This window comes from Mus musculus, chromosome 16, assembly GCF_000001635.26.
Source record: "Mus musculus strain C57BL/6J chromosome 16, GRCm38.p6 C57BL/6J".
Lineage (NCBI taxonomy): Eukaryota > Metazoa > Chordata > Mammalia > Rodentia > Muridae > Mus > Mus musculus.
In genome coordinates this window covers 59497586-59525535 of record NC_000082.6, presented here as the reverse complement: position 1 = coordinate 59525535, position 27950 = coordinate 59497586, and the positions used below count along the sequence as shown (strand labels likewise).

At 43.0% G+C, this 27950-nt stretch overlaps 1 protein-coding gene across 1 annotated transcript in view; it reads left to right on the top strand.

Annotated features, from left to right (window-relative positions):
* Positions 1-27950, top strand: part of Crybg3 (beta-gamma crystallin domain containing 3) — a 108960-nt gene that overhangs the window by 75512 nt on the left and 5498 nt on the right. The window contains exons 16-19 of the mRNA NM_174848.4: positions 566-675; positions 3323-3452; positions 19216-19355; positions 22288-22411. Of these exons, the coding sequence (NP_777273.3) occupies positions 566-675; positions 3323-3452; positions 19216-19355; positions 22288-22411 (504 nt within the window). The remainder of the gene's footprint in view (positions 1-565; positions 676-3322; positions 3453-19215; positions 19356-22287; positions 22412-27950) is intronic.

The following is a 27950-nucleotide window of genomic DNA, read 5'->3' as shown; positions in this document are numbered from 1 at the left end:
CATAGGGTGCAGACATTCATTCATTCATTCATTCATTCATTCATTCATTCATTCTTTTGATTCAAGGCCTCTAGAGCTGCAGTTTAGTTTTTTGTTTGATTTTGATTTTGTTTTTGTTTTTGTTTTTCCCAGTTCAAAGGGGGAATTTTAGTTGGGATTTCATTCTCTCTTTTACCATGACAAAAACTCAAATAGAAGCATAGTGTGATATTCAGTTATATTGTATCAATTCTCTCAACTGTACACTTGAGATATTATCAGAAAAGTGAGCCCATAATCTAGAATACAGACCTCTCCCGTTCTTCACCATAAATCCGGGCTTAAATCCCACACAGTGTGACACAAGCTATGATGAGTATATGGTAAATATCAAAATTTCATTCTCAGGTAAGGAGGAATAAAGGTGCGCTCAGGAGACTGTCACCATTCTTCACGTAACTTGACTGATACTAAATAAAACATGAGTCTAGTGTCCTGCTGAACTTTTATGAGCGCCTAAATGTTTATTAGCCTGTGATGATGTTAAGCAGCCATTTCACGGTCAATCACTATTATGTTCTCACAGCTCAAAGCATTCAGTAAAGCAGGCTTCCAAGGAGAGTGTATCGATTTCGTAAAAGAATGTGCCGACCTGACCTCGTTCACGCCGGCATCCTTTAAGGTTCTCCGTGGCTGGTGAGTGCGCTTCTGACTCTTCTCCTTTCGATTGTCCTGAGTGTTTAAGTTTATGGAGGTCTGGCTTTTTTATTTTGTTAATTTTTAAATTTTATTTTGGCATACACAGTAATTTAATTTTATAAAGCACTTAAAATGTAAAAAAAAAAAAACTTTTTAGCGTGTGGGCTGTATGAAAATAAATGATAAGGCTGTTGTGTTTGCTGATCCTGGCAAAGACTGTGGATCATTGGTAAATGGAGCCAGAAAAATAATATTTATTCATCCTGTAGGATACGTTAAAAACCTTCATACTGTCAAGTGGTTGGTGGTGGCACATGCCTTTAATCCCAGCACTTGGGAGGCAGGCGGATCTCTGAGTTCCAGGACAGCCAGGGCTACTACACAGAAAAACCTGGTCTTGAGAAACAAAGTAAAATAAAATAAACAAAGCAAATCAAAAGTCTCAGACTGATCACGAGATCTAGTATATATACTATTTCAGCAGCACCCACTTGCCACTGTCCCCTTAAGAGAATGAGAAAGCCGTCACCACTGGAAATAATTGCTGGCCTTAATGGATGGCATGTTTGCTCCCCACTTGCCCAGAGCCACCACCTTTCCCAGTTGCTTTCCACCGGGCACTCTAATCATGGACTCTCATTACCTCCTTGTCCTCCATTATGCTGCAAAGTTGTAAGCCTTGTTTACTACCCATCCAGATATATTCTTCAGGGTCCAGCCCCAACATGGCCTCCTTGACCTCCACTCTCAACCGTCAAGCAGATTTTCCCCTCTATGCTTCCTTCTCCCTCTTCTAGCTTGATCTTTTCTACATCTCTTACTGCTTTGATATTTACTTCCAAAGGGTTTGATAATTTTACAGCTCTAAAACATAAAGTCTTGGGAGTTCAGAAACACGACCAGCTCTCACTATTGTAAGAGAGAAATATGTAGCAAGGACTCCAAATAGTTTCTGTACCATCACCTGGCTCTGAGTTTCTTCTCCATCAAGGTGGAAAAGAAAATGTTCTGCAAGATGAATTTTTACCCATCAAGTAAAAAGAGGCATTGAAGTTTCGCTGCAAGGAAATTTTTGTTTTCTCTCCTGATATTGAAGTCTAGGACAGATTAGTCACACATGTCTTTATATGCTGGAAGTATACGATTAAATTCTAGTTAATTGAAAGGGATTTTTTTTTAAATAAATTTTTCTTTCTTTTTTTTATTGGATATTTTCTTTATTTACATTTCAAATGTTATCCCCTTTCCCAGTTTCTCCCCCTCCCAGAAACTCCCTAACCCATCCTTCCTCCCCCTCCTCCTATGAGGGTGCTCCTCCACCCACACACCCACTGCCACCTCCCTCAGTTTCCCCACATTGGGGCATCTATAGAACCTTCATAGGACCAAGGACCTCTCCTCCCATTGATGCCTGACAAGGTCATCCGCTGCTACATATGCAGCTGAGCCATGTGTACTCCTTGGTTGATGGCTTAGTCCCTGGGAACCCTGGGGGGTCTGGTTGATAGATATTGTTGTTTTTCCTATGGGGTTGCAAACCCCTTCAACTCCTTCAGTCCTTGAAAGGAATTTGAGAGCCATGGAGATTGTCTGAGCACCGAGTTTTTGTGAGAGATCTGGATATAAGCCCAGTCCCCCTCCTTCCCAGCTGTGCAACTAGTTAAGTCGGGTCATCCCCAGCGCTCAGACTCCTCCTGTATGAAGGAGGAGTGTTAATAGTGTCCTCCCCAAAAGGTTGTTTTCTTCTCCTGGTGCTGAGAATTGAACCTAGGCAAATGCTCTACCGCTGAGCCACATATCAAACGATTTGTAAGCAATTATATATAAAATAATGCAAGCAAAGAACTTTGCTTCTTGCCTAATACATTAAAAAAAAACCCTGATAAATGTCAGCAATGGAATCTTCATTACATAGGGGAAAAAATGACAGTAAACTGTGGTGCCACCTGGCACTCATTCCTGTGGTAATTAGAATTAGCCTGGTCTCGGTAAAGTACTGACATTCTTAAACTATAGGGCTAAAATTTAAACATGCCCAAACTACATTACTAATAACCAATTAATCATTCTCTTGGGCTCCTCCTTTGGAAACCCTGAATCCTTAACCAGGGTTTCAGTGTGTGGTGTAGTGAATGAAATGTGAGGGACTCACTTTAAAGAAAAACAATTCTCCTAGCTGTCTGACACAAAAATGACAGGTATACTTTAAAGTAAAACTTTTCCCCAAAATAACTTAATCACTCTGATTACACATCACCATAAATTGATCCCAGTGTTTTTTACTTGAAGACACTAAATTTACAAATGTCATTAGTATAAAGCAGATGTCTTTACATTTCAGATTTCAACTCTGCCATGTACTGGTGAATCTTAGGAGAAGCATATTAGCTTTTATAATCGTTATTATGTTGGTTGTAAAAATGAACCTTATAGCTTCAGTTTAAGCAGTTATTGAGGGCACAGTGAAACAATGTCTATGACTCATACCCAGAGCAGAGTAAGCAGAAACTAAGTAAGAGTAGTCACTGTTTCCTGAAGCAGGACGCCTCAGCAACACGACTTCTGAACCCTAGTTTCTGTAGCTTGGAGACAGGACAACCTGGAGGCAGATTGCAGTTTTAGTCTCTTCCTGCTTGTTTAACAGCTGGCTCCTCCTGTATTACCAAGAAGACGGTTTCTATCATCAGTGTGTACTGGAAGAGGGCCTCTACGTTGACCTCACTTCCTGCGGCTGCCCATCAGCTAGAATCAGAGCACTCCAGCCCATCGACTATGTGAGTAATCTGCTGGGCGTCGGGTTCTCAGACAGGCAAGGAGTCCAGTGGTTGCACCACTTCCAGCCCTGTAACTCTACGCAAACTGGGTCGTGTCTCTCAACTTGAGCGTGCAAAAGGAGACGGCTGTGCTCACGTGTGCCTCACGGGATTCTTAACAACTCCTGAGTACCCCGACGTGCATAAAAGGCAGAGTTCTTTGAAGAACAGTCTATAGTGTGAAATGAGGAGAAATATTATTTTTTTTTTTTGCTTTCTATATTTTATTCCAAACTCAATGACATTCTACATGAGTATTCTACTTTGCTCTAGGTACATTGTATTCTAATAGGATTTGGATTTTTTTTTTTCCATTTTTTATTAGGTATTTAACTCATTTACATTTCCAATGCTATACCAAAAGTCCCCCATATCCACCCACCCCCACTCCCCTGCCCACCCACTCCCCCTTTTTGGCCCTGGTGTTCCCCTGTACTGGGGCATATAAAGTTTGCAAGTCCAATGGGCCTCTCTTTCCAGTGATGGCCGACTAGGCCATCTTTTGATATATATGCAGCTAGAGTCAAGAGCTCCGGGGTACTGGTTAGCTCATAATGTTGTTCCACCTATAGGGTTGCAGATCCCTTTAGCTCCTTGGCTACTTTCTCTAGCTCCTCCATTGGGAGCCCTATGATCCATCCATTGGCTGACTGTGAGCATCCACTTCTGTGTTTGCTGGGCCCCGGCATAGTCTCACAAGAGACAGCTACATCTGCGTCCTTTCAATAAAATCTTGCTAGTGTATGCAATGGTGTCAGCGTTTGGATGCTGATTATGGGGTGGATCCCTGGATATGGCAGTCTCTACATGGTCCATTCTTTCATCTCAGCTCCAATCTCCGTCTCTGTAACTCCTTCCATGGGTGTTTTGTTCCCAAATCTAAGGAGGGGCATAGTGTCCACACTTCAGTCTTCATTCTTCTTGAGTTTCATGTGTTTAGCAAATTATATCTTATATCTTGGGTATCCTAGGTTTGGGGCTAATATCCACTTATCAGTGAATACATATTGTGTGAGTTTCTTTGTGAATGTGTTACCTCACTCAGGATGATGCCCTCCAGGTCCATCCATTTGGCTAGGAATTTCATAAATTCATTCTTTTTAATAGCTGAGTAGTACTCCATTGTGTAGATGTACCACATTTTCTGTATCCATTCCTCTGTTGAGGGGCATCTAGGTTCTTTCCAGCTTCTGGCTATTATAAATAAGGCTGCTATGAACATAGTGGAGCATGTGTCCTTCTTACCTGTTGGGGCATCTTCTGGATATATGCCCAGGAGAGGTATTGCTGGATCGAGGAGAAATATTATTATGGGAAACACCACATTATCAAAACAGAAATAATTCAACTATTGGTTATTATGAAAGTGAGGTTCAGTCATGAAATCCAGCTAAAGGGGACTTGTCAGAATGTAACCTCAAGCACTAGGGAAATGGAGATATGTGCTTACATCTCAGTTTGGTACTTTTCCTCAGCCTGGTTGATGTTTGGCACTTTCTCATTTATATCTGTAACAAACAACAACAACAACAGCAACAACAACAAATCGACTCTATAAAGCCACTGCAGTATTAAGTGAGATGCTTAAAATTGTTATAGCTGCTTAACTATAAAAAGGATAGCATCATTACATTTACATAGTAATTGAGTCACAGGACAACTTGCTACTCAGGATTCCAGTCTACATTAAGGCATGGAGTACCATTAGTATTGACTTAAACTTGAATTCTGGTAAGCAAGGACTTTCCTACCTGGTCTATGCAGTAGGCTGTGTCCCCATGGAGGCTCATGTCTATAGAGTACATAAGTTCTTCTTTGCCACAGGTATATTTAGAAATTTAAGTGTGAGAAAGCCAGCACTCTGGGCTGCCTGTCCTAGGCTTCTGTTCTCCAGGATCTGTACAAGGGAGGTAACAGGAGTCCAGGATACATCAAAGTTCTTACTAAGAGGATTCCCCAAGTTCATGGCTGGTCAAAGCTTGAGATGAACACAGAGCTGATGGTAAGCCCTGAATTATAATGGGGGCGACTCAGACCTTCCAACCAGAGGTGACTTTAGGGGTAAGGTCCATGTTCAGCTCCTTTGATCTGAACCTTAGTGGTGTCATCTTGTTTCCCAAAGCATTCTTGGAGAGAGTATTCTTGGTATCAGGCTAAGAATAGCATCTTGGCTAAGGAATGAGACTACAAATAGACTTCTTGGTCTCTCCCTCTTGTCCCATGGACACTAACTCTGAGAGTAAGGGGCCCCTAATGCGTCCTGTCTGTCAAGGGAAGACCGCTAAAATGGTAAGAGGCACGGAAACAGAAGTGTGATATGCTCAGCACCAATCTTGAAAAAGCATTGGAAAAGTAGGCCGTATTCACAGGGGGAAGGGATTGTATTTTTAAAGCACATTTTAGTGGTCATGTCAACTGAGATAATGCCTGGTGTCGATTATCTCTGAAAACAAAAGATGTCCTAAATACGAAAGTACCTTAGTAAAAAAAGTTTTTGAAAGATTTTTAATTTGGTGAATGGAATCAACTCAATTTTAGGTAATCTGTACAGAAGTAGATCCTAATGGCTGGAATGCTTGAAAAGTCTGTGCGGGGCATTTCTGCCCATCACGAGGAACATGTGAGACTGTTTCAGTCACCAAAAGGCTAGTATTTGAGCATGTATTTGGTTACAATAAGGTAGTAGGCATGTCAAAACTAGTGTACCTATGACAAATGAGCCATCCCTCCAGATCCCAGTCACATGCAGTTTCCATGTCTCCTTCCCACGGAGAGTCCTAGACCTCGGTCTTCTGTCTCCCCCTCCCGTCTGCTTTCTTTGTTGCTCCATAGCGATCTTAGAATGATATGCCTTTTTGTATGTAGCTGTGCCACTAGCCAGTGTGATCTAGATTCATCCTAGGAAATGTTTCTGTTTGGTTGCATTAAGTTTACATATAAGGCTATTCTGCTGGGTTTGTTTTGAATGATGAGCCCTGCAGCTATTGAGGGTATCGCCTGCAGTTCTGTGGACACGTTAAGACTAAGTGCCCAGTGCCTTAATGCTATCATATCACACTGAGAGCCTTAAGATTTCATTTTCATGTGGGATCAGCCTGTTCTATAAGTGACAGTTTTATCCAGGCTACCTTTTCTCTGTAGAGATGAAGGCTACAGTTGAGAGGTCCCTGGATATATGATCTGTAGTGTTGCAATGATTTCACTGTAGAAGGAGTTTCCCAGACTTGTTGCCCCACTAATGTGACTTGGGACAGACAGTCTCTTAATTTGTCTGGGTCTCAGTTAACACCTCGGAAAGAAACCAGTTACAGCAGGAATTATCGAACTGGTGACAGCTTTTAGTTCTAGTGCAGATAAATCGACTGGTAAATATAGTGAGCATGAAAAAGAAGTTGGCCCACCCTGGTTTTCACATGGTTAGAGGTAATATTGTGAATTAACGTTCACAGAAGTCCTCAGAATCTTTGTACTTTCTAACATGGGTGTTTACAAAATTTCTTTTTTAACTTTCCACATCTTCTTTTAGCCGTCACAGAGCCGTTGAGTAGCTTCTGTTTCAGACCGAGCACTGATTGTAGACACACACTTGTGTGTCTTACTGGTGGGTGGGTAGGATGGGATCGCCTTTGACCAGGGTCGTGGTTGTTTTCATGACAGTGGAGGGCAGGAGTCAGAGTCACATCTGGTGCTTCTGCAGAAACTCAGCATCGTGCACCCATTTCTGTTCAACGGATGAAAGCTTTTTAAGAAGGAGAGTCATCAATTGGCTTTTCTACTTCATTTTAGAGGACAGTTAAAGCTGACAAGATAATATTCAAATGGCACAGCGTACACCTAGGGAGGCAGGGAGGTGGTCTCTGTTATCAGGGAGGTGGTCTCTGTTATCAGGGTTTTGGCAATGAGGTGGTCACATTTAAAAGTCCTCAGTATATTCTTTGTCTGCCCTTGTCACAAAGCCAGCCTCCTTTTTAAAAAAAGAACAAAAGGACTGTTGGCCTAGAGGAGGTCTGGTGACCTGTCACATGAGGAGCATGGTACACCATAGACCGTGGTCCTAATTCCCTCTTAGATTTCCTGTAGGATTTACCATGGGGAACTGTTGGTTGTTGTATCAGTGTCTGAGAAAAGCAATGGCAGAGCAGGTGGTGCTGGCAAAGAGAACCGAGGCCTGGAGGTTTCGTCCAGATCTCCTCCAGCTGTAGCCGTGTGTATGGAAGCTGATGTGTTTGACAGTGTTCCTTAGTGTAAGTTTCAAGCCCCCTCGGACCGGGTTGGTGTCGGGTTGTTTCTCTGTAAGGGTTTTACCAACCTTGGTGATGGTTACCAGATGGCTTCCTAAGATGAAAGAGATCAACTGCTAGGTTTAAAGAAGCTTAAGTGTTTCGCTGAAACCACGGCCTTCTATATTTAGAAATGAGTGTATTGGGTGCGAGAGAGCAAGCTGACGACAGGAACCGCAAGCCTGGTGGCTGTGGCTTGCCCTGCAGCCTCCGGGAATAGAAAGCTCAACTGATTAGTGATGTGGGAGAGGAGAGTTTAAGGGCTTTCTCTTTTGCTTTGATTGGGGGTGGTGGCGGTGTTTAAACTGACTGAATTCTCTGTAGATATATTAAGAATACTGCACAAGAATGATTTTACTGAACATTCATTTATTCAACTTTAATTACTGAGTACTAATCATGTACCAAGTTTTTTAGTAAGCACTAAATAAAAGGTAGTAGAGATTAGTAAAGTGAACTCATGACATGAAATGCAGATTTCCTTATCCGCCTGCCCTGCCCTCCTTCCATGCGCGTTTTCTGGAAATCGTCCTTGGCCACGGTCTCTGTTAGCTGGGGGTTTCTGTTACTGATGGCTCTGTACCGCTCCCCTAGGCCACATAGTAGACTCCTTGCCTGTAGCCCACATAGCAGCCTGCTGTCCCCGACACCTCTCAGGTCCCCAGTGCGCCCTCCACAGCAGTGCTTGGGCATTCCGCTTTCCCTCTCAGGCGCCTTCTTTCATTCCCAGTCCTGTTAATGGTCATTATCATCACTATCCCACTCTGCTCCTATGGCAACTTTCAAACATCTAATCTGTAGCAAGTACTAGATATAATTGTTTTCTCTCCCTTCTCATTTTCCATCCCATTAAGGAATTTAGGAATATTCTTTCCCTCCCTCCCTCCCTCCCTCCCTCCCTCCCTCCCTCCCTCCCTCCCTCCCTCCCCTCCTTCTTTCCCTCCCTCCCTTCCCTTTCTCTCCTTCCCTCCCTCCCTCTCCCCTTCCCTCCCCCCTCTCTCATACACACAGATACAAACCACCATGAAAACCTCTTAACTCTTTCCCTCTGAGCTGTTCATTTCATTTCTTCCCTAAAGTTTTTGTGTGACTTTCTGGTAGTCTCTCATCCCCATTCCATTGTTGAGTCTCCTTCACCAAACTCTCCCCTTGGCTCCTGCCAGTACCCTTTATTATCTTTTTCTATTTTGCCCTGCATTGTGGAAACAAATGCACATTTTGCCTATGTCCTTTAGGATCTAAATTGGATAACCACGGGTGACCTCATGTTTGAAGTCTGTCTTAGTTTGCTTTTATCACTGTCTTAAAATACCACAACCAAGAGAACCTTGGGGAGGAAAGGATTGATTTTGACTTAAAACTCTGAGGTCCCACTATCACTGAGGAAAATCGGGGAAGGAACCCAAGACAGGAACCTGGAGGCAGGAACTGAAGCAGATGGAGGCCGTGGAGGGATGCTGTTTACTAGATTGCTCCTTGTGGTCTAGCTCAGCTTCCGTCTTATGTCTAGCACCACATGCTCAAGGGCACCACACACAGTGGCCAGGGCCACTTCAGCCTTTCATCAGAAAATGCCCCCATAGACTTGCCTACAGCCCACTACCATGAAGGCATCTTGTCAACTGGGGTTCTCTCTTCCCAGATGATTCTAGCTGTGCCGAGTTGACACAATTAAACAAGCCCCGCCCCAGCACTCAAACATTCATAATAGCAACAGACCTACCACAAGGCATTTTTTTTCTGTCCTAAATGGCCATTCTTTATGCTTCTAGCTGCTTTCTTGGGGTTTGTTTGTTTGTTTGTTTGTTTGTTGTTGTTGTTGTTGTTTTGCTGCTGCTGCTGCTGCTCCTCCTCCTCCTCCATCTCCCCCTCATTTCTTTCTTTCAAATCTCCCTGCATGTAGTCACAACTACTGAACTACAGTCACTGTGGATAAGCTGCATATCATTATGCTTGTTTTGAATTCTGTGACCTGTAGTCTCCTCTGCTTAGCCCATGGCCATAAAACTCAGGGTTTCATTATTTTAAAATTAGGACAGTGATCCAGTACTTCCAAATATAGTCAGGCAGGGCCTGTATCCGGTTCGTTCTTGTTTTCCAGTCTACTCCATAACAGGGGCTATACTTTGAGGTTGAGGTGGGCTTGTGTCTAATCTTCTTAAAATGTTCTGTGTAGCTTTGAAAGTTGAAGGATGTGGGGAAAACCATTTACCACTGTCATCCGTTGAAGAAGCGCTTTAAAACTGAGCATGCTGTTTTAAGAATATTGGGCACAGACATGAGAGCAGGACACCTGAGCAGTTATTGGCTGTGAGCTGAGCTGAGTGTGAGCTTCAGACAGCCACACTGAGACAAGTAAATGCTGGCCCAGTGTCTTGTTGGGCAACCTGTTGACTACATTACCACGGGAGCAGAAGTCTACCCCGTGCTTTGACAGTGTCTCCATGGAGGCTTGGCATAGAAGTCTGGCTTTCTGAAATAATTCTTATCCTGGCAGCTACAAGCGGGCAAAGCCACAGAGACATATTGCAAGAGCCTGTATGAGAAGTTGGAGTGAAATTAGGATTCTGATGACATATAAAGTCTTCAGGAGAGTTAGAATAAGAAGACTATGTAGCATACAGTGTATATGTAACATACAGTATATAAACATTATATATGTATATATATAAGATATATGTGTGTGTATATATATATATATATATATATATATATATACATACACACACACACACACTGTTACAGAGACAGTTACCACTCACATGGGGGAAAAGCAATAACTAGGGTCTTGTACTCTAAACATAACCTAAGTATGAAAAGCCAATTTTATGAGTTAGAAGATATTACAGGAGATTCTTCCAGTGACATCAGAGCAGGATGGGCATCTTTTAGGTACAGAAAGCAGGAACTAGTAAGAAAAGAATTGAGAAGCAAACATGAGTTGATGCTGTTTGTCATGATCTATGTCTTATTGCTGTAAGTGAATACCACAGGCTTGGTAATTTACAAAGGAAAAAAAAAACACTTGTTTAGCTTATGATTGGAAAATGTGGGACGTGCTAGATACAGCTGCCTCTGGTGATGTCCCTTGGCTCTAGGGGCCTCAGGCAGCGGGGGAGGGTCACATTGGGTGAGGGAGTGAGCATCATGGCTATAATCTCTCCTCTTCCTATAGAGCACTGTTCTTTCTAGACTCAGGCCCAACTTATGTCCTTGTTTAAGCCTTAATTACCTCTTGAAGGTCCCTCTTCCAAACACCCACACTGATGAGTTTATACACACTTCCCACTTAATGTTGAAGATTGTTTCAGCATGAGCGTTGGTAGAGACACCGAAACTCAGCACTGCCGCAATAATTTGTTGAAAATGTGGCCACTGAGCCGGAACTCAGTCTTAGAATCCTAGAGGTCCGAAGTCTGAAATGGTCATCAGGGGTAAATTTAAGGTCCAGATAGGGCTGTTTTTCTTTTGTAAACCTCTAGGTAATAATCAGTGTCCTAAGCTCTTCTAGAGGCTGCCAGTTTTGCTTGATTCGGGGCCCTGCTGTCTCTGAAGCGTATCTGCCTGCTGCGGTTTATCTCTGCCCTCCTGCCTTGCTCTGAGGGGACCTTGTGGTTATACCTGGCCTACCTCAGTAAGCCAGCTTAAGATCCTTAGCCGCTAGTCATGTCCTTGAAATTCCCTCTTCCGTGTTAAATAACACTGTATTCACTGGATCCCAGAATTAGGATGCGCGGGGGAGGGGGGGTCGTTATGTTTCTTATGGTCAGATAGTCTGCGATAGCAGGCCAGAAGAATATGCTTGCAGCCTGTATTAACTTGTAAAAGGTTCATGTATAGAATGCAAGGAGAGAAAGTCAACAGAGGATACAAACCGGCCATTTATAGACGAGGATAAGATGGCTTAGGACATGCAGGAGATATTAAACCTCAAGGATGGTCACAGGAATACAAAGCAAAGCAACCATGAGACACTGTTATGCTACTTTAGATATAGGTACTTAAAAATGTGACAGTTCCAGAATTTGGTTAAATTGAGTAATTATAGGAAATGTAGATGATTGATAGGAATTCACTGTCTTACAATCCTAGAGGGAGCCGTGCAGATTAATATTATTCACATGCAGCTAGTGGGCGAAGTGCAGTTACAGTGGGGGCAGTGTGAGGGCATTCATTGTAGCACTGGGAGATAAAACAGTAGCACATTCAAATAATAAAGTATACAGCATAGAGTTAGCAGAAGGCAGCTGTGTGCGTGAACACTTTCAACACCAAAGGCAAGAAAAGCAGGCTACCTCAGGAACTGAGTTTAAATCAGCTGTACTCAATAGATCTCATTTGCTTAAATTTTTGGTACACGTTTTGTATATTGTTAAATACTATTCAGTACATGTTGCATTAAAATATTAGGCTTGATAGTTTCATGTTCAAGGACGTTTAAATGCTAGTACTCGTGACTCTATCATTCAGTGAGCCTAATAAATTTGTACACATGATTTGTCAATTAAAGTTAAAAAATACAAATGGGAAATCTTGATATAATACTTGTGGATGTTGGGTGGATGGTCAAATGTTATGTTATTTGCTCTTTCAGAAATGAATTGTAACTTATCTAAAAAGGGGGAGGGGCGCAGGCATGAAATAGTGAGACTTATTTTACTAAGATAGATGGAAAGGGGCTCTGTAGGGAGGGCTCTGTTGAAGTCTGCCTGGGTGTCTGAGAACTCTCGGCTCAGCTCTGACTCTGCCACTGATCTCTACCTGAGTGTTCTCAAGCCTGGGGTTTTCTCTCCGTCTTCACATTCTGATCTACTCAAATTCGAGGACTAAATGAGCTGGGGCTTACGGAGCCCTTAAAGTAGTGCTGACTGATAGGGTGGCAGCCACCGACGGTGGTTAATTTGTGTTTATGCAAAATTGTGACTTGATAGGCTGATGGTGTCAATAGGATTGTGTAGCCCAGAGGATATATTAGATTCCTTTTAAAGATTTATGAGACTTCTATTAAGTTGTTGTCATTTCTTTTAGCCTTTCCCAGTAGTTTGGCATGTCTTTGGAATGATATTTCGGCACACATTATGGTCAATGTCACTAAGTTTGGTTGCACTTCCTTTTTAAGTGGTCCATTTGGCAAATACCTGGTGGAGCTGGAGTTGTTGAGCTGTACAGACAGACTTGCTATGAGTGTCTAATACTGAGTAAAAGTGTTAGGCGTACAGCCTAACCAGTTACTAATCTTGGTTTACTGTCAGCACATTTTCCCCTGTAAACAGTGATCTGAAACCTAAAGAACTATACAGTGTCAACGTATGTCACAGATTCGTTCTTAGGAAGTTAAGATTAGCACTTGGATGTAAGCGTTTTGTATGATTATACTGAAGGTGTGATGGTGTGATTGGAGGTTTTCTAGCACAGGTCTCAGGCCCTCAGGTGCAGTTGGCAGATGTATTTGTTTATAGAAAGTGGGGATCTCGGATGCTTCCCAGCTGAGCGTGGGGAAGCTCAGTTCTCCAGGTAACCGCACACTTGGTGACTGCTTATATCCTGCATCATAAAGTGATTGGCACCTAGAACGTTTCCTAGGGATATAGCTTCAGGGGCCGTTGGGTAGAGGCTCAAAAACCCATCCCTTCCCTTCCTCTGTGACCTGTTCCTTGACTGATCAGCTGCAGAGTACGTACGGGCAGTACCCACATCAGAGGAAACCTTAGGCATTAAGTGCGTGAATTGAGTGCCATAATCCCTAACATGAATGAATGTATTTAGAATCTGGAGTTTTTCACATTTTAAGAAGAATCGAATCTTTATATATGGTGTATAAGAAAACACGCTAAGGATTCCAGAAAGTATTCTGTAATTAAACTCGTATCTGTTTCTAATATGAATTTTATATACCTATATAGACCAGATAAATGTTATAAATATACTTATGTTTATTCAGGCTAAACTTGTTGCTAAATAAATTAGGGAGGAAATTGGTTTTAGACCTTTTTTGTCATTGAAATGTGAATATTTATTTATTTATATATGAATATATATCTATTTACTTATACATGAATAAGACTAACAGCATTAGTCTCTTAGAGCAGAAATGATGAATAAATACTTATTAAGCAATGGTAATTATTACTATTATTATCTCAGCATAGATTAATGGAACTGGTTTTATTTCCTAATTTAAATTTTCACTTATGTATAAACCATTCAGACATTCTTTTTCTTTCATAACCTGCCCACACGCTCCTCTCTGAAACGAGATCCACTTTACATGGCTTAGACTTGACCTAGCAGGAATGTCTTGTTGCTGCCGACTCCCAGGAGGAACCTTTAGCCCCAAGTGGTAGGCGAATTTAGCATGGACCACAGCCATGACATTTACAGAGCTCAATTTGTAATTAAGTCCTTGTGGTTTCTATTGTCTTTAGGAAGCACGGATGATTCTGTCATCTTCAGGTTTGAACACTCACCATTAATTTTTGTGTCCTGAGATCTTGAGATCTGGGAAGTGCATGAGAACATGGAAGAATTTATAAACTTTCTCTGGGACACTCTTTCTAAATGATCAGCTATCAGTCACTGCCGTTAAGATCCTGTCCAGATTAGCACTGGGCACTCCTTCCGAATCTTCCGATTCTTTGTGAACACATGTAAATCAGTTGAACTTGTACATTTACATATATAAACATAAGTGAGACATTTAAGCTGAAACAGTGTAAAATTTAATAACTCAGACACAGACATTTCTGGTCTATCAGGCCCTCTGGAAGAGGTGCCTTTGGGTTTATGAACAATGGATGCCCACAAGTAAAAAGTCTGCCAGCCTGGACTCAATGGTGTCCATTTACTGTCCATAGGGAAGTGGGTTATCTCCCTGCTCGCTTTGTTAGTCCTCTCTTATTTGGCTAATGCTGCTAGGGTACTATTTGCTGGCTTAACCTACTTGCTCACTCAAGTACCCTCTTTTGATTCATATAAACTCTTAGGAACCTTTGAAAACACTATCTTGGCTGTTTGACACGTTATCCTCACATTGCCTGCATTATTTCTAATAAAGGAACAAATTGTATTTGTACCACCAAACTTTCCATATTTTATTAAGATAAATTTCTAAGATGTTTGACTTGCTAAAGAGAACAAATTTGATGGAGTTTGAGCTCAAACTGAGCCTCTCAAAGGGGACTGTACACTATGCCTGTTCTAGTTAGAATATTTCATAGCATTTTAATCATGTGTTCATAGGCATTTATTTTTCCCCCTTCTGGGTAAAACTTTACTGTCCGTTACCCTTTTTCTGGAGAAAGCCGCTGGTGGTTTATTCTGAATCCTTTCCAGGTTCCTTGCCCGTCTGCCTTTCTTCCTAAGCCATGGCTGACTGGATAGATACGTGGACAGAAGTCACTGAAATGCTTTTTAAAAACCCTGAGAGGGGCTGGAGAGATGGCTCAGCGGTTGAGAGCACTGACTACTCTTCCAGAGGTCCTGAGTTCAATTCCCAGCAACCACATGGTAGCTCACAACCATCTGTAATGAGATCGGATGCCCTCTTCTGGTGTGTCTGAAGACAGCAACACTGTACTCACATACATTAAACAAACAAACAAAACCCTGAGGACAAGGGTATTTAGAAAGTCTCAACAATAAATTCAGGAGTTTCTTACGGACTTTGATGACCTCACTTCTTAAGCACTTCTGTTTGGTCAGCTATTGGAATGCTTGTAGTATTTTGTTTGTAGGTCTCAGGGGAAGCAACTAGAGCATCGGGGAGCCAGTGACTAGTAATGAGTTTCTCCTCCTAGGGCAGTAAGGTGTGGTCGAGAAGACCAGTGCTTCTGGGTAGTATTTCACTTCTTTTCTCTTTCTAGGTCAGCCCAGTCCAATCCCGTGTACTAAACACTCGTGGTTATTTAAGTTTAAATGCAATCACATGGCTTTAGTCCACTGGTCAGCTGAACTACATTCTAAGTGTTCATTGGCAACATACCTCTAGGAGAGCTAAATTGAACAAGGCAGATAGACACTGTTTCTGTAGCTACAGAAGGTTGTGGGAAGAGTGCAAGACTTGATGTCTAGGCCATTAGGCACATGGCGTAAAAAGTACGCATTCTCTTTCTCTAGAGTTTAAGGTCCTATGAGACTTCCCCCTTCCATGTTAGCATATCTGGGGGTAGTGTTCAGGACTTGTTCAGGTAGCCATGTTGGTGAGACTCCAGGCAGAATGCTGAGAAGAGAAGCGATAGGCTTACCTATCATACACCTCCAAATTGGTTATCTAGTACCAGGTTGTAGGCCTTGCGATCATATCCATACATGCAGACGGTACAGGCCGTGTTTCATAGGAGGTATAACAAATCCCTTTACCAAAAACCATCCTCCCATGGGCCACGCAGCTATCAGTTCTGAAATGACAGTAATAGGACCAAATGTCTTTCTCTACCTCTCAGCCATCCCTCGCTTTCCACCACTCGTTTCCTTTCTGTTCGTTGTGACTTTCTGTGGTGCCCGTAAGCCCATTCGTAGATCCCTATTCTGTCATTTCCCTCATTCTCCAGCCTTCCCAGCACAGATTCTCTCCTCATCCAACTCGCCAGTAAAATGGGTTTCACTCAGGCCACCCTCATTGTGCCTCACCGCCACACCCGCACAGCCCCATCGCCAGCTCTGACTCACCAGGCATCCATCTTCTTGTAGTGAGGAGGACACTGCTCTCCTGGTCAGTGTGTCATCACTCCCCACCCGCCCCTCCTGTGTATCCGCTGGGACAGTGATCTCCTCCTCCTAGTCCCTGCTTTCAGCCTGGGCATCAGCCATTAGATAGCTTCTGGGCATTTCCAAAGGCACCTTCTCTATACCAGAGCCTCCTCTTAAGCCCAAATCTAGAGTCTAGGATATCTAGAGTCCACTTGTCTCTCCACTTATCCTACTCTCTGGCTTATGAAGATCTCCAGTTCTAATGATATGTTCCTAGCTCTTGGACAGGTTTTTTTCCTTCAGGTTTCCTTGTAGATAACATGATGTACCCCCAATGATTCTAGTCATAGCTTTTTTTTTTTCTTTTCTTTAAAATGTGGGTCTTGCATGCCCATATGTGGGAAGGTAGAGGCCAGAGGCTGACAAGAGGTGCTTTCCTTTATAACTGTCCACCTTGGTTTTTGAGGCAGGGTCTCTCACTGACATGTTTTAATCTCCTATCCATGTTTTAATCATGTTGTTGCCAGATAAATCTCCTACTGGCCATATTATAAAAACCCCACAAATACATGCATATCTAAATATATTAACATTAGTTACTAATATAAGTTTCTGGATAAATTATATATTACCAGGGTTCTGGACAGTTAGAATGGCTGGGTACAGCAAGCTCCGTGGATCTCTCTGTCCCCGCCCACCCCCAGCCCTAGGGTTACAAATGCATGCTACCAGGCTCAGCTTTTATGTGGGGGCTACACATCGAAATTCCAGTTCTTATGATTGCAAGGCAGATACTTTACTAGTGAAGCCATCCCCCCAGGCCTACCTTTGCACTTCTCCTTCCTCTTGTATCCATTTGCTTCACCTAGCATATCTGCTCTATCACTATTCTGGGTTTCCTGGCCTTGCCTTGTCTCTAAATTATCCCCTCCCCCATCATGTCTGGTTTTCTTTCTACTGGATTTCAAACATTCTACCAATATACTGGCACTGCTAATTCCTATCCATGTTTTATTCATGCTGTTGCCAGATAAATCTCCTACTGGCCATATTATAAAAAGCCCACAAATACATGCATATCTAAATATATTAACATTAGTTACCAATATAAATTTCTGGATAAATTATATATTACCAGGGTTCAAAATGAAAAAAATCAGCAAAAGGTGTCTAGTGAAAAGCTTTTGTTCCTCTTGTGCCCTTTGGTTTCTTAGACGCTGTCTCAGAAAAGGCAGTAGTTTTTCTAGACAAAATTTAATGCGTATATAAGCACATATGTGTATGTGTAAATTTTCCTTTTCCTGCAAGCCCTGTGAATGAAGCAGGCTACTTTATATGATCTCTCTTTTCCTGTCTCTGCAGACTGTGTCTTGGAGATCTCTCTCTCCATGTAGTACTTCCTGTCCTTTCCACAGCTCTCTAGACGTCCTCTCTGTGATTGTCATATTTACTGAGCCAGTCCCTTCTGTGAGTCCCATTTAAAAGGTGCCCATGCCTTGGCAATTCTGAACACCTCTGTAAGGGATAACTCACAAGTCATCTTCGCCACTGCAAATCTATCTGCAGGCCACTTATGAGCAAGCCACTTGGGTTTTGATGTTTTATTCTGTTTAAACACACACACACAGACACACACACACAGACACACATACAGACACACACACACACAGGCACACACATACACAGACACACACAGACACACAGACACACAGACACACAGACACACAGACACAGACACACACACACACACACACACACACACACACACATTTCAATTGGCTTACAAAGTAGCAGGTGTCCCTGTAACATTTTCCTGGTACATATTTTTGGTTGACCCTTCCCCTGATCCACTCTTCAGCCCCGCCCCAAGCTCTTCAGCTCCAGTACTCCCCCCTTCCTTTCATAGCATGTGTTCTGTTAGCATCCCATCTCCACATAGATAAGCATCCATGAAGACGAGAAGAAGCCAGGAGTCTCTGCTTACTCATATCTGACCAGCCACGGTTCCTGTTGCATGGCTACTTCTGCCTTTATATCAGGCTGGTTCACTGCAGTCTTGTCCTTGGCTCTGCCTTGGCAGTCAGTCTGATCCTTCCCTGGCTATGTAGCAAGAAATGTGGCAACTCCGTACATGATGACAGTCAGTGAGCACACCTAACCCCTTTCCTGTGGGACTTGTTTGCTTGGTAGTTGGTTCACCTGGCTACTCCTCTAAGGCAGCCGGTGCATGTCTGTGTCCCCCACAGGAGCCCCCACATGCCTGCACTGCATAAGCACCTTCCCCAGATCTTGTCTACTTTCTAAATGTGTTCCATCCTTCCAGCCATGCATCCGCACGGATTCTTTTTCTTGCAAAAAAGGAACCATGATTTTTCTGGGTACCCTCACATGGGCATACTTGTTAATTTTTATACCATATATTACATTTTAAACTATTACTCTGTCTCCAAACTTCTCTGCTAGTTAATAATGCCTCAAACACAGAGGTGTGGCCTTGTTTTGGTATCTCATTCCCCAAGTCTCGTGGCTGCTGTCATGTTTATACTAATACTAATGAGTAAAAAGAAAGGCATTTCTTCTGTCTGACATGAATGGATTCAGTGAGGAACTGCCTCTGCCTCTTCACATTCTAAATGTTTTCAATTAAGAGCCCTTTCTCTTCCTCCTAGGCTTGTATTTGAGACTAGGTTGTCTTTCAGTTGTGCCTTGCCCGCTCCACACACACTAATGCTTTTTCTCTTTCTTGTATGTGTTAGGTTTTTGAAGAACCTTCCATCAGCCTTTTTGCTCTGGAACATTGTGAGGGAAGAGAACTACATCTTGAAGACGCCGTGAATTCCGTTTTGAACAAAGACCTACACTTCTACACCCAGTCTGTGTGGATAAAGAGTGGCTTGTGAGTGTGGGAAGCGGGGCTTACTCTGGGTTGGTCACTGATTTAAGATAGAGTCGATTGGTTGCTCTTTCCCCACAACGGCTTTTAGTCTGTTGGTACTCCTGCTCCTGTTTATCTGGATATAACAGTTGGTTCTAAGACAAGACGGAAGCATGACCAATACACAGTAATATGCAGTGATCTGGGACAAGAACCCTTTGGGGAGGAGGGTTGGTACCCCATCAGAGGACGGATCACAGAGCAGTTCCACCAGGTAGTGTTCTATAGTTGAGCCTACTTCCTTTTCAGGGGAAATTTCATTAAGTCATCTATTTAAGTTGTGAACAGCATCACCTGTGTAAGGCAAGTGACTATGTAAAAGACTAAGATGGTTGGATTTGACTTTGACCTGACAGCTTGTTCAGTCCCTACCCAAGTGCTCATTTTCATCTAGCTCATTCGGGTTGACGCAGCCTGCCTGCTGACACCTGGTCATTTCGGTTACTAGTCAATGTGGAGCCAGGTGGCCCAGGCCTTGTGTGCTTACATTTGGGGAAATTGTCTTTTAAAAAGCACTGTTGTTATTAATGTCCAGATTAGGTATGTATCTGAGCATTTGTGTTTAACAGAGGCTGTGGAGAGGTCTGTAGTTGAAGCTTTGTTCCATGGGAAATCTGCCTTTCTGTTCACTAATGAAGAGTCTGGCACAGAAGCCAGCTCCTGCTCTTATACTGCTGGTATCTTTTACTAAGACAACAAAGAAAACATGCATAGCTATTGATAGTATAAAAATGACTTTTTATTGTTTGTGGCTTTTAAATTGTGTGGTAATTAACTCTGTTTAAACATATGAGGTAATCAACAATAACAACAACAACAACAACAAAAGTCAGAAGATCAATTGAAAACCAAGTCAACTAACTATTACACCAAATGGCTCCTACATAATTCGTACATAACAATTTAAATTTTCCCCTGACAAGTATCTGACACAGTTTGGCCTTTATTAAAGTCAATCTATTTACTCTGCCTCAGCATAGGATTCTAGAATATTACTTTCCAGTTAACTAAGACATCTTGAGCTGCATTTCAAAACTCTATAGGATTTTCACACTTTTATTTTTACATATCTAAGTCAAACTGGTATTTGACACACTGCTGTAAAGTTCTCACCTTTCTATTTTTACTCCTTGTGCAAGTTCATCTTGACACCATTTATTCTTGATAGGTTTAAAAAAAATTTTTTTATTTTAATCTATCTACTACAGAGTTACTGGGCAGATCCAAGGACACAGTGGCTCTGTTTAAATCCCTGCCTGGGCTCCTGGGGGCTTCCAGGATACCATTTCATGCCGAAGCACCTACTCTGATTTGTATTTTTTTTTTTTTTTGGCTCTATGATGGTAATGAGATGCCACGTGTGTGCTTCATTTGTTAAACGCTAGAGAGGTGGTTAAGCATCTGTGGTCATGCTGACCGCCTTTGCACACGGCTGATCAGGTTTGTGCAGGCAGTGTAACAGGTCAAGGGAAAGCTGTCCACCTCACCCACTCAATATACCCATAATTTGTCCAAGCCTGATCTCACTTGTGGACAAATGGGTGGGCTTTTCCCTCTTAGCAGTCGGCTTGAGGCAGGACTCTACCCGTGCTCTTACCGAGTTAAGAAATCAGGCTTTGAGTTCCTCCTTCCTGCTCACAATTTTATGTAGGAATGCAGCTCTGTAAGATAAAGGCATTTTCCTCTATAGCAGCAACAGTTCCCTGCACTTAAACTTCAAACAGATTCATTTTGAAGGTTCCAGTCTGAGATCATCAGCGTGACTGACTGCTTTAGGCCTTTGAGTAGCACACCAGCAAAGGATGGGAGTTGGAGAAAATAAAAACGCTGAGCCAAGAAGCAAACAGAAATGACCAGAGTAGCCCTCTTTTCCAGCACCTCTTACAAGGTGTCACATCCCAGAGGAGCTATCTTGCAGAGCAGGTCCTTCACAGGGGACCTTGTGGGACCCTGGTCCATACCACAGCAAGCTCTAGGGGGAACCTGTTTCTGGGGACTGTCCCTGCTGATAGGCAGACTTAGGTCCTCATCCCAGGTGACACATACTGACTGCATTTCCCAAGTCCTGTTGCCTGAAGCAAGCTTCATCCTCCACACTTCATGTAAAGGGTCTGCAGAGACCTTGAGTCTCCCTAAAAATTTTGGGTTCTTCTATCAATCCCTAGTGTTTAGTCACCCAGTTTGGCACCTAGTATACACAGGGCTCAGCAAGCTGTCAAGGGCTATCTGTTTGTGGGCTAGCTCTGTCTCACACCTAGGAACCTGTCACAAGTGCTAAAAAGCAGCTATAGCCAGGCTGGGAAGAAATGGGCATGCTGACTGTGCACCGGTCCTTGTTCTCACCCAAGGCCACGTTTAGAGACTTTAACACAAGCGAGACTGAACACAGCAGTGTTGGGGAAGATTTACAGAGGAGCTATCTTTGAAAAAAAGACTGCAAGGGGAATTTCTCTTTGTAGACCTTGGTGGCATAGACAGTTGTGGACACAGATGTAGAAGAAATGTTGAGCAGTTTTAGCTTTCTGGAAAAGCCCTGAAGCACTGGGGACAACCTAAGGAAGGAGGAATATTTTCCTCCCAGGCAATGGTGGGAGGCCAACTGAGATATCTCAATGTTAAAATGCTTTGAGGCTTGCTATATCGAAGGAAAACAATTTCCTAATTTGCAGGAACATCGTCCATTTTGAAAGTGCAGGAGCCTGACATTTCATTTTGACTCCAGATGCAGTGGCTATCTTCTCAACCTCTACCAAGGAAAACTGTGTAATTACCTATGTGTAAAATCTACAGATCTAGAGGCTGTAACGCATGGTGGTGTAACAGTTGGTTTTAGTTGAGAAGTTGCTGTTTGTGTTTGTAGTGTCCCACGTCTTTCTTTCCTGCTTTCTTGCAGATGGATCGCTTATGAAGGTTCCAATTTCTTGGGAAGGCAAATCCTTCTTACGCCTAAGGAGATTCCAAATTGGACAGCATTCAGTGGGTGGAAGACAATCGGCTCTGTGCGTCCTATGAAGCAGGTAAGAAGCAGAGAACCAGCAGACCCAGATAACATAACAGAAATGTCACAAACCACAGGATCTGAAATATTGACCACTTGGTCACTACTGTAACCAGGGAGGCAGGTTCCTCTTTTGCAGGAATCTTACACATTTTAGCCAGTTCATAAAATGTTATCTAAGGTCAATATTGGATTTTAGTGTTGAACCCAAAGTTTTATTGGGCACATTTTTTTTTCCACAAAATTAAAATAATGTAAATTCTGTGGTAAACAATGGGGACATGATTAATATAATGAGTTTTACTTTCTTTGCATTTAGAGTTTTCCCTTATGTAATCTTCAGGTTAAATCCTTGCAACTTAATTACAATAGTATTTATCCCTCACCTACTGCTTACCAGTCCTCCATTCCAAAGACCCCCCCCCCCCCCCCCCCCCCCCGCACTTAGGGGATAATCTGTGTTCCTCACAGTCTGAGATCGAATTCCTTCTTGCTTCCCCCTTGTGGCTCCAGCCTCCCCTTCTCACTTACATGTCTATATCACATGTGCCCAAGTGCAAAGGGCTTTCCTCCCTGCCTGATAACAAGGCTGTGCCCTCTGGGTAGAATGTTTTCTCATTTGCCAAACTAGTTCCTAAATATCCTTTTAATTCAATGTGCCAGGTCCTCTTAGATGCCTGCTCAGTCTCTTTTGTCTAGATTAAAACCCTAAAAGACTTGATTATTTTTATTTTATTTTATTTTTTACTACATGACATGGTATGTAGCTTACAAGCACATAGGTTCAGATGAGTTGGGCTCATTCCTACTATTTTGGAAAGCACTTTTGAGAAGTGGAAGTGCCTGTGTTGTTTGCTTACTGTTCTATCTTTGGTACCTGTCACAAAGGCAAGGACTCAGGGGCTCAAACTGTTTGTTCAATAAAGGAATAATGGATGTGTAGTGTTCTCTAAGATACAGTAGATGCTAGGACAGAAATCATCAGTTCCTTAGTTGAACTGTAATTTTTAATTAAACTCAAAGCTGACATAGTTGATCCCCAGCACCCACATTAAAAGCCAGACATAAAGTGCATATGTGTAATTCCATCAAGAGGGAAGTAGGGCACTGAGGGTCTTCTGGCCAGCTTCCCTGGAACAGCTGGGAAGTTCCAGGCAAGTGAAAAGACCCTGCCTTAAATGTAGGTGTGACCCAAAATATACCTCTTACTTCCACATGGATATAAATATGCATACATGTGAGCCCCCAACATCACACAAAACTGGAACATAAAACAACATACGATTATCAAAAGCCTTAGGTAGTGTGTGACACCAAGAAGGGAGGTGGTACACGTAGACCTTGAAAAGTTCCCCAGGCAGGCCACTTATGTAATGGGTGGCAGAAGAGCTATCTACCTGTGCTCTTTTTTTTTTTAATTAACTCTTTACACTCCATATTTTATCCCCTCCCCCATCTACCCCCCCCCCCCCCCGCTGTTCCACATCCCAAACCTCCTCCCCACACCCATTTCCACATGGATGTCCCCACTCCTCCCACTCCACCTGACCTCTAAACTTCCTAGGTCCTCCAGTCTCTTGAGGGTTAGGTGCATCATCTCTGAATGAACACAGGCCTGGCAGTCCTCTACTGTATGTGTTTTGGGGACCTCATATCAGCTGGTCTATGCTGCCTGTTTGGTGGTCCAGTGTTTGAGAGATCTCGGGGTCCAGTTTAATTGAGACTGCTGATTCTCCTACAGGATCGCCCTTCTCCTCAGCTTCTTTCAGCCTCCCCTAATTCAAAAAGGGGTTGGGTGCAAATACCTGCGTCTGACTCTTTCAGCTGCTTGCTGGATCTTTCATAGGGCAGTCATGATAGGATTCTTTTTGTGAGTGTTCCATAGCCTCGCTAATAGTGTCAGGCCTTGGGGACCTCCCCTTGAGATGGATCCACTTTGGGCTTGTTGCTAGACCTTCTTTTCCTCAGACTCCTCTCCATTTCTGTCCCTGTAATTCTTTCAGACAGGAACAGTTATGGGTCAGAGTTGTGAATGTAGGATGGTAAACCCATCCCTCACTTGATTTCCTGTCTTGCTGCTGGAGGTGAGCTCTATAAGTTCCCTCTCCCTACTGCCGGGCATTTAATCTAAGGTCCCTTTGAGTCCCGAGAGTCTCTCACCTCCCAAGTCACTGGTGCATTCTGGAGGGTCCCCCCAACCTCCTATCTACCTAGGTTGCGTGTTTCCATTCCTCCTTCTGGCCCTCAGGGCTTCAGTCCTTTTCTCTCACCCAGATTAGGTTCCCCCTACAAACACACACTTGGGATTGCTTTCTTCCCCCTTCCAAGTGGGACTGAGGCGTCCTCCCTTGGGCACTTCAGCTTGATCTTTTTGGGTTCTGTGGACTGTATCTTGGGTATTATGCACTTTTGTTTTGTTTTTGCTAACATCCACTAACTAGTGAGTCTGAGTTACTACACTCAGGATGATATTTGCTAGTTCCATCAATTTGCCTGCAAAACTCAGGATGTCCTTGTTCTTAATAGCTGAGAAGTGTTCGATTGTGTAAACAAACCACATTTTCTGTATCCATTCTTCTGTCTTGGGACATCTGGGTTGTTTCCAGCTTCTGGCTATCACAAATAAGGCCGCTGTGAACATAGTGGAACATGTGCCCCTGTGGCATGGTGGGGCATCTTTTGGGTATATCCCTAAGAGTGGTATAGCTGGGTCTTCATGCAGATCTATTTCCAATTTTCTGAGGAACCTCCAGATTGATTTCCAGAGTGGTTGTAACAGAGTGCCATCCCACCACCAATGGAGGAGTCTTTTTCCACATCCTCTCCAACATGTGCTGTTACCTGTGGTTTTGATCTTAGCCATTCTGATTGGTCGTTTTGAATCTCAGGGTCGTTTTGATTTGCATTTCTCTGATCACTAAGGACTTTGAACATGGTGCTTCTCAGCCATTCAGGATTCCTCAGTTGTGAAATCTCTGTTTAGTTCTATACCCCATTTTCTGATTGGGTTGTTAGGTTTTGGTTGCCAGTCTGGAACACTGCTTCACTTGACTCTCACAGTACTGCTGAGGTAAGGATTATTATTGGATGCCAAACAGTTTGACAAAGACAACCCAACTGTTAGGACCGTAATTTGAGCCCAGATCATTTATATACCAGATTTTTAAGCACATGGACTCTTCGATAGTAAGATCATCATTTGCAGAGTTCTCCCATGGACTCCAGGGAGTAAGCAGTAAGTTCAGTAGATCCAGGAGTTGAGCCTCTAATCAACCTCAGTGTTTGATAGTTACCAAACTCTTGCCATGTCCTTTGATACCGTCTCAGGTTTTGACACTTCAAACCATAGCTGTTTGCTAGCAGTGCAATTTTGATCCGTCACCCCAGGTTCCACATTGGGAAAGCTATTATCATCTCTGTGAATATGGAGTAGCATATGGATGCATACTGACCTTGTATCAACTGTGGTACCACATTGACTTTGAAAGCTTATTAGTTACTCACCATACTCTGGGAGAGAGCCAGAGACATTCTGCTTAAGGACCCCAAAACAGTAGTGATTTGTTGATATACTAATGTTCCAGGATGCCCCTCATTCCCAGTTCATGGGATAAGGGGTATTCGAAGTAAATAGTCACAGGGAAAAGAAAGGTAGAAGTGGGAAGTCATGTTTAGCTTTTAAAGACTAGCTAATAACATGAATGCAATGTTCCAAAAACCATAGTAGCCACTGTGACAATGTTCCTGTTTTGGCTTCCTCTGCTGGCTTCTTTCCAACCAAGGGCCTAATGCATGGTATGCCTCTACCACTGAGTTAGATCCCCAGTCATCTCATTTTTGAGTTTCTCTGCTGGACATGGAGATCCATTTCCAGTGTTCCAGGTCCTGTGATCAAGAATGCTTAGAATACCCGCTTTCTTTTACAAGCAAGTCCCTTTTGCATAACTTTAATGACCCGTCCAGCAGGTCCAGTTATTCAAGGGTCTCGAGGGGACCTCCTCCTAATAACCAAATGGGGGGGGGTAGAGAGAGATGAGGGCCTTGTGCGAATAACAACACGGAAACCATTCTGGAATGCATCAAAGCCCCAAATGTGTTAGCCAGGCCCGAGGTTTAAATGCACAAGAAAAGGGGGAAGTGCCTTTCAGCAGGAGGAATGGGGCAGAGGAAATGCACCTCAGCAGGAGGGATGGGGCAGCGGAAAGAGAGAAAGTACTTCTCAGTAGAAGGGATGGGGCAGCGGAAATTTTTCTTTTGGCGACTACACAGGGAAGCAGGAACTTGGTGGTATCAGGGTACATCTTGAGGTCAGGATATCCGGTGCTGACTTTCTCGGAGCAGTGCGTCTGGTGGCCCGCTTTTGACCCCCTTTTCTTCTGGGGGGCGGGGGGAGGCCCAATTCAGAGATCAGGACAATAGCGTTGCCTTAATAGCTCCCAACACTTTAATATAAAATATAACTACATCATTTCCTGTCTTTTCTGTCCTCTATGCAACCCTTCTCATTTGGAAGCTCCTTACTCCTTTTTAAATTCATGGCCTCTTTTAATTTTTGTTATACTCACACGTGTGTGCATACACACACTGTCATGCCTTTGGTGCCATCATTATTCAATGCATTTCTTCTGTGATATCCTCCATCTGCTGCAGGGAGAAGCTTCCTTGGGGAGGGATGAGAGCTAGTTATCTGTGTGTTGAAGTGTTTAGAAAGCAGTCAGGATTGTGCTGGGTTAGTGAAGTAGTAGTAGTGCATTTCCCTCTGAAGACCCATGACCGCTATAGGTCTGGCTAGCTTTCCAGTGGTTTCCCATGGTTTCCCTCTTGTTAAATGTGCTTTACGTCCAGCTAGAAAGCTATTGGTCATTGTCAAGGCAAGGTGGCCATGCTGGCTAATGTGACTTAGATCTGGGTAGGACTGTTGATTACTGCCCTCCATTGGCAGTTTGCATAGCATTTTCTGGCACTCTGAATGCTGGTCCAAGGGGAGGTTTTCAGGTTAAATCCAGTTCAGACTTTCTGAGTCCTGTGTCCAAAGTACATGGGTATCTTCAGCCATGGGTCTTAAAGTTCAGCCTCTCAAATTCTTCCTGGCATTCCTCAAATTCTTACATGCCAGTAACAACTATTGTGACTTAAGTTAATTTCAAGTAATGTTTTAGATTATTTCCCCCATTGTTTAATTAGGCCACAGCTTTAAAACCCAACAAAAGAATTCTCAGTTTTGAAAACAGTAGTTTGTTACTCCATGTAAATTTGGTACAGGACTGGTGCTGCTCTAATTCTTTCCCTTGTTGAGGAACCAGGAAATAATCAAAACATGATCCTCCTTGAGGCTGGGAATACAGAGTCACTAAGGCACTTATAATGCATGTCAGTGATTTCTAAGTGTAATTACAGAGCCATCAGACTACAAATGGCAATAAGGGTAATTAGTACCTTGCTTGGTCTTATTGATTAAAACTGTGCTATTTAGTACTAAAGTAACTGGAGTTCTGTCATTCATGAAGGTCATGCCTGTTTCTTTGTATATGCAAGGTAATACAACTATAAAAGTTCAC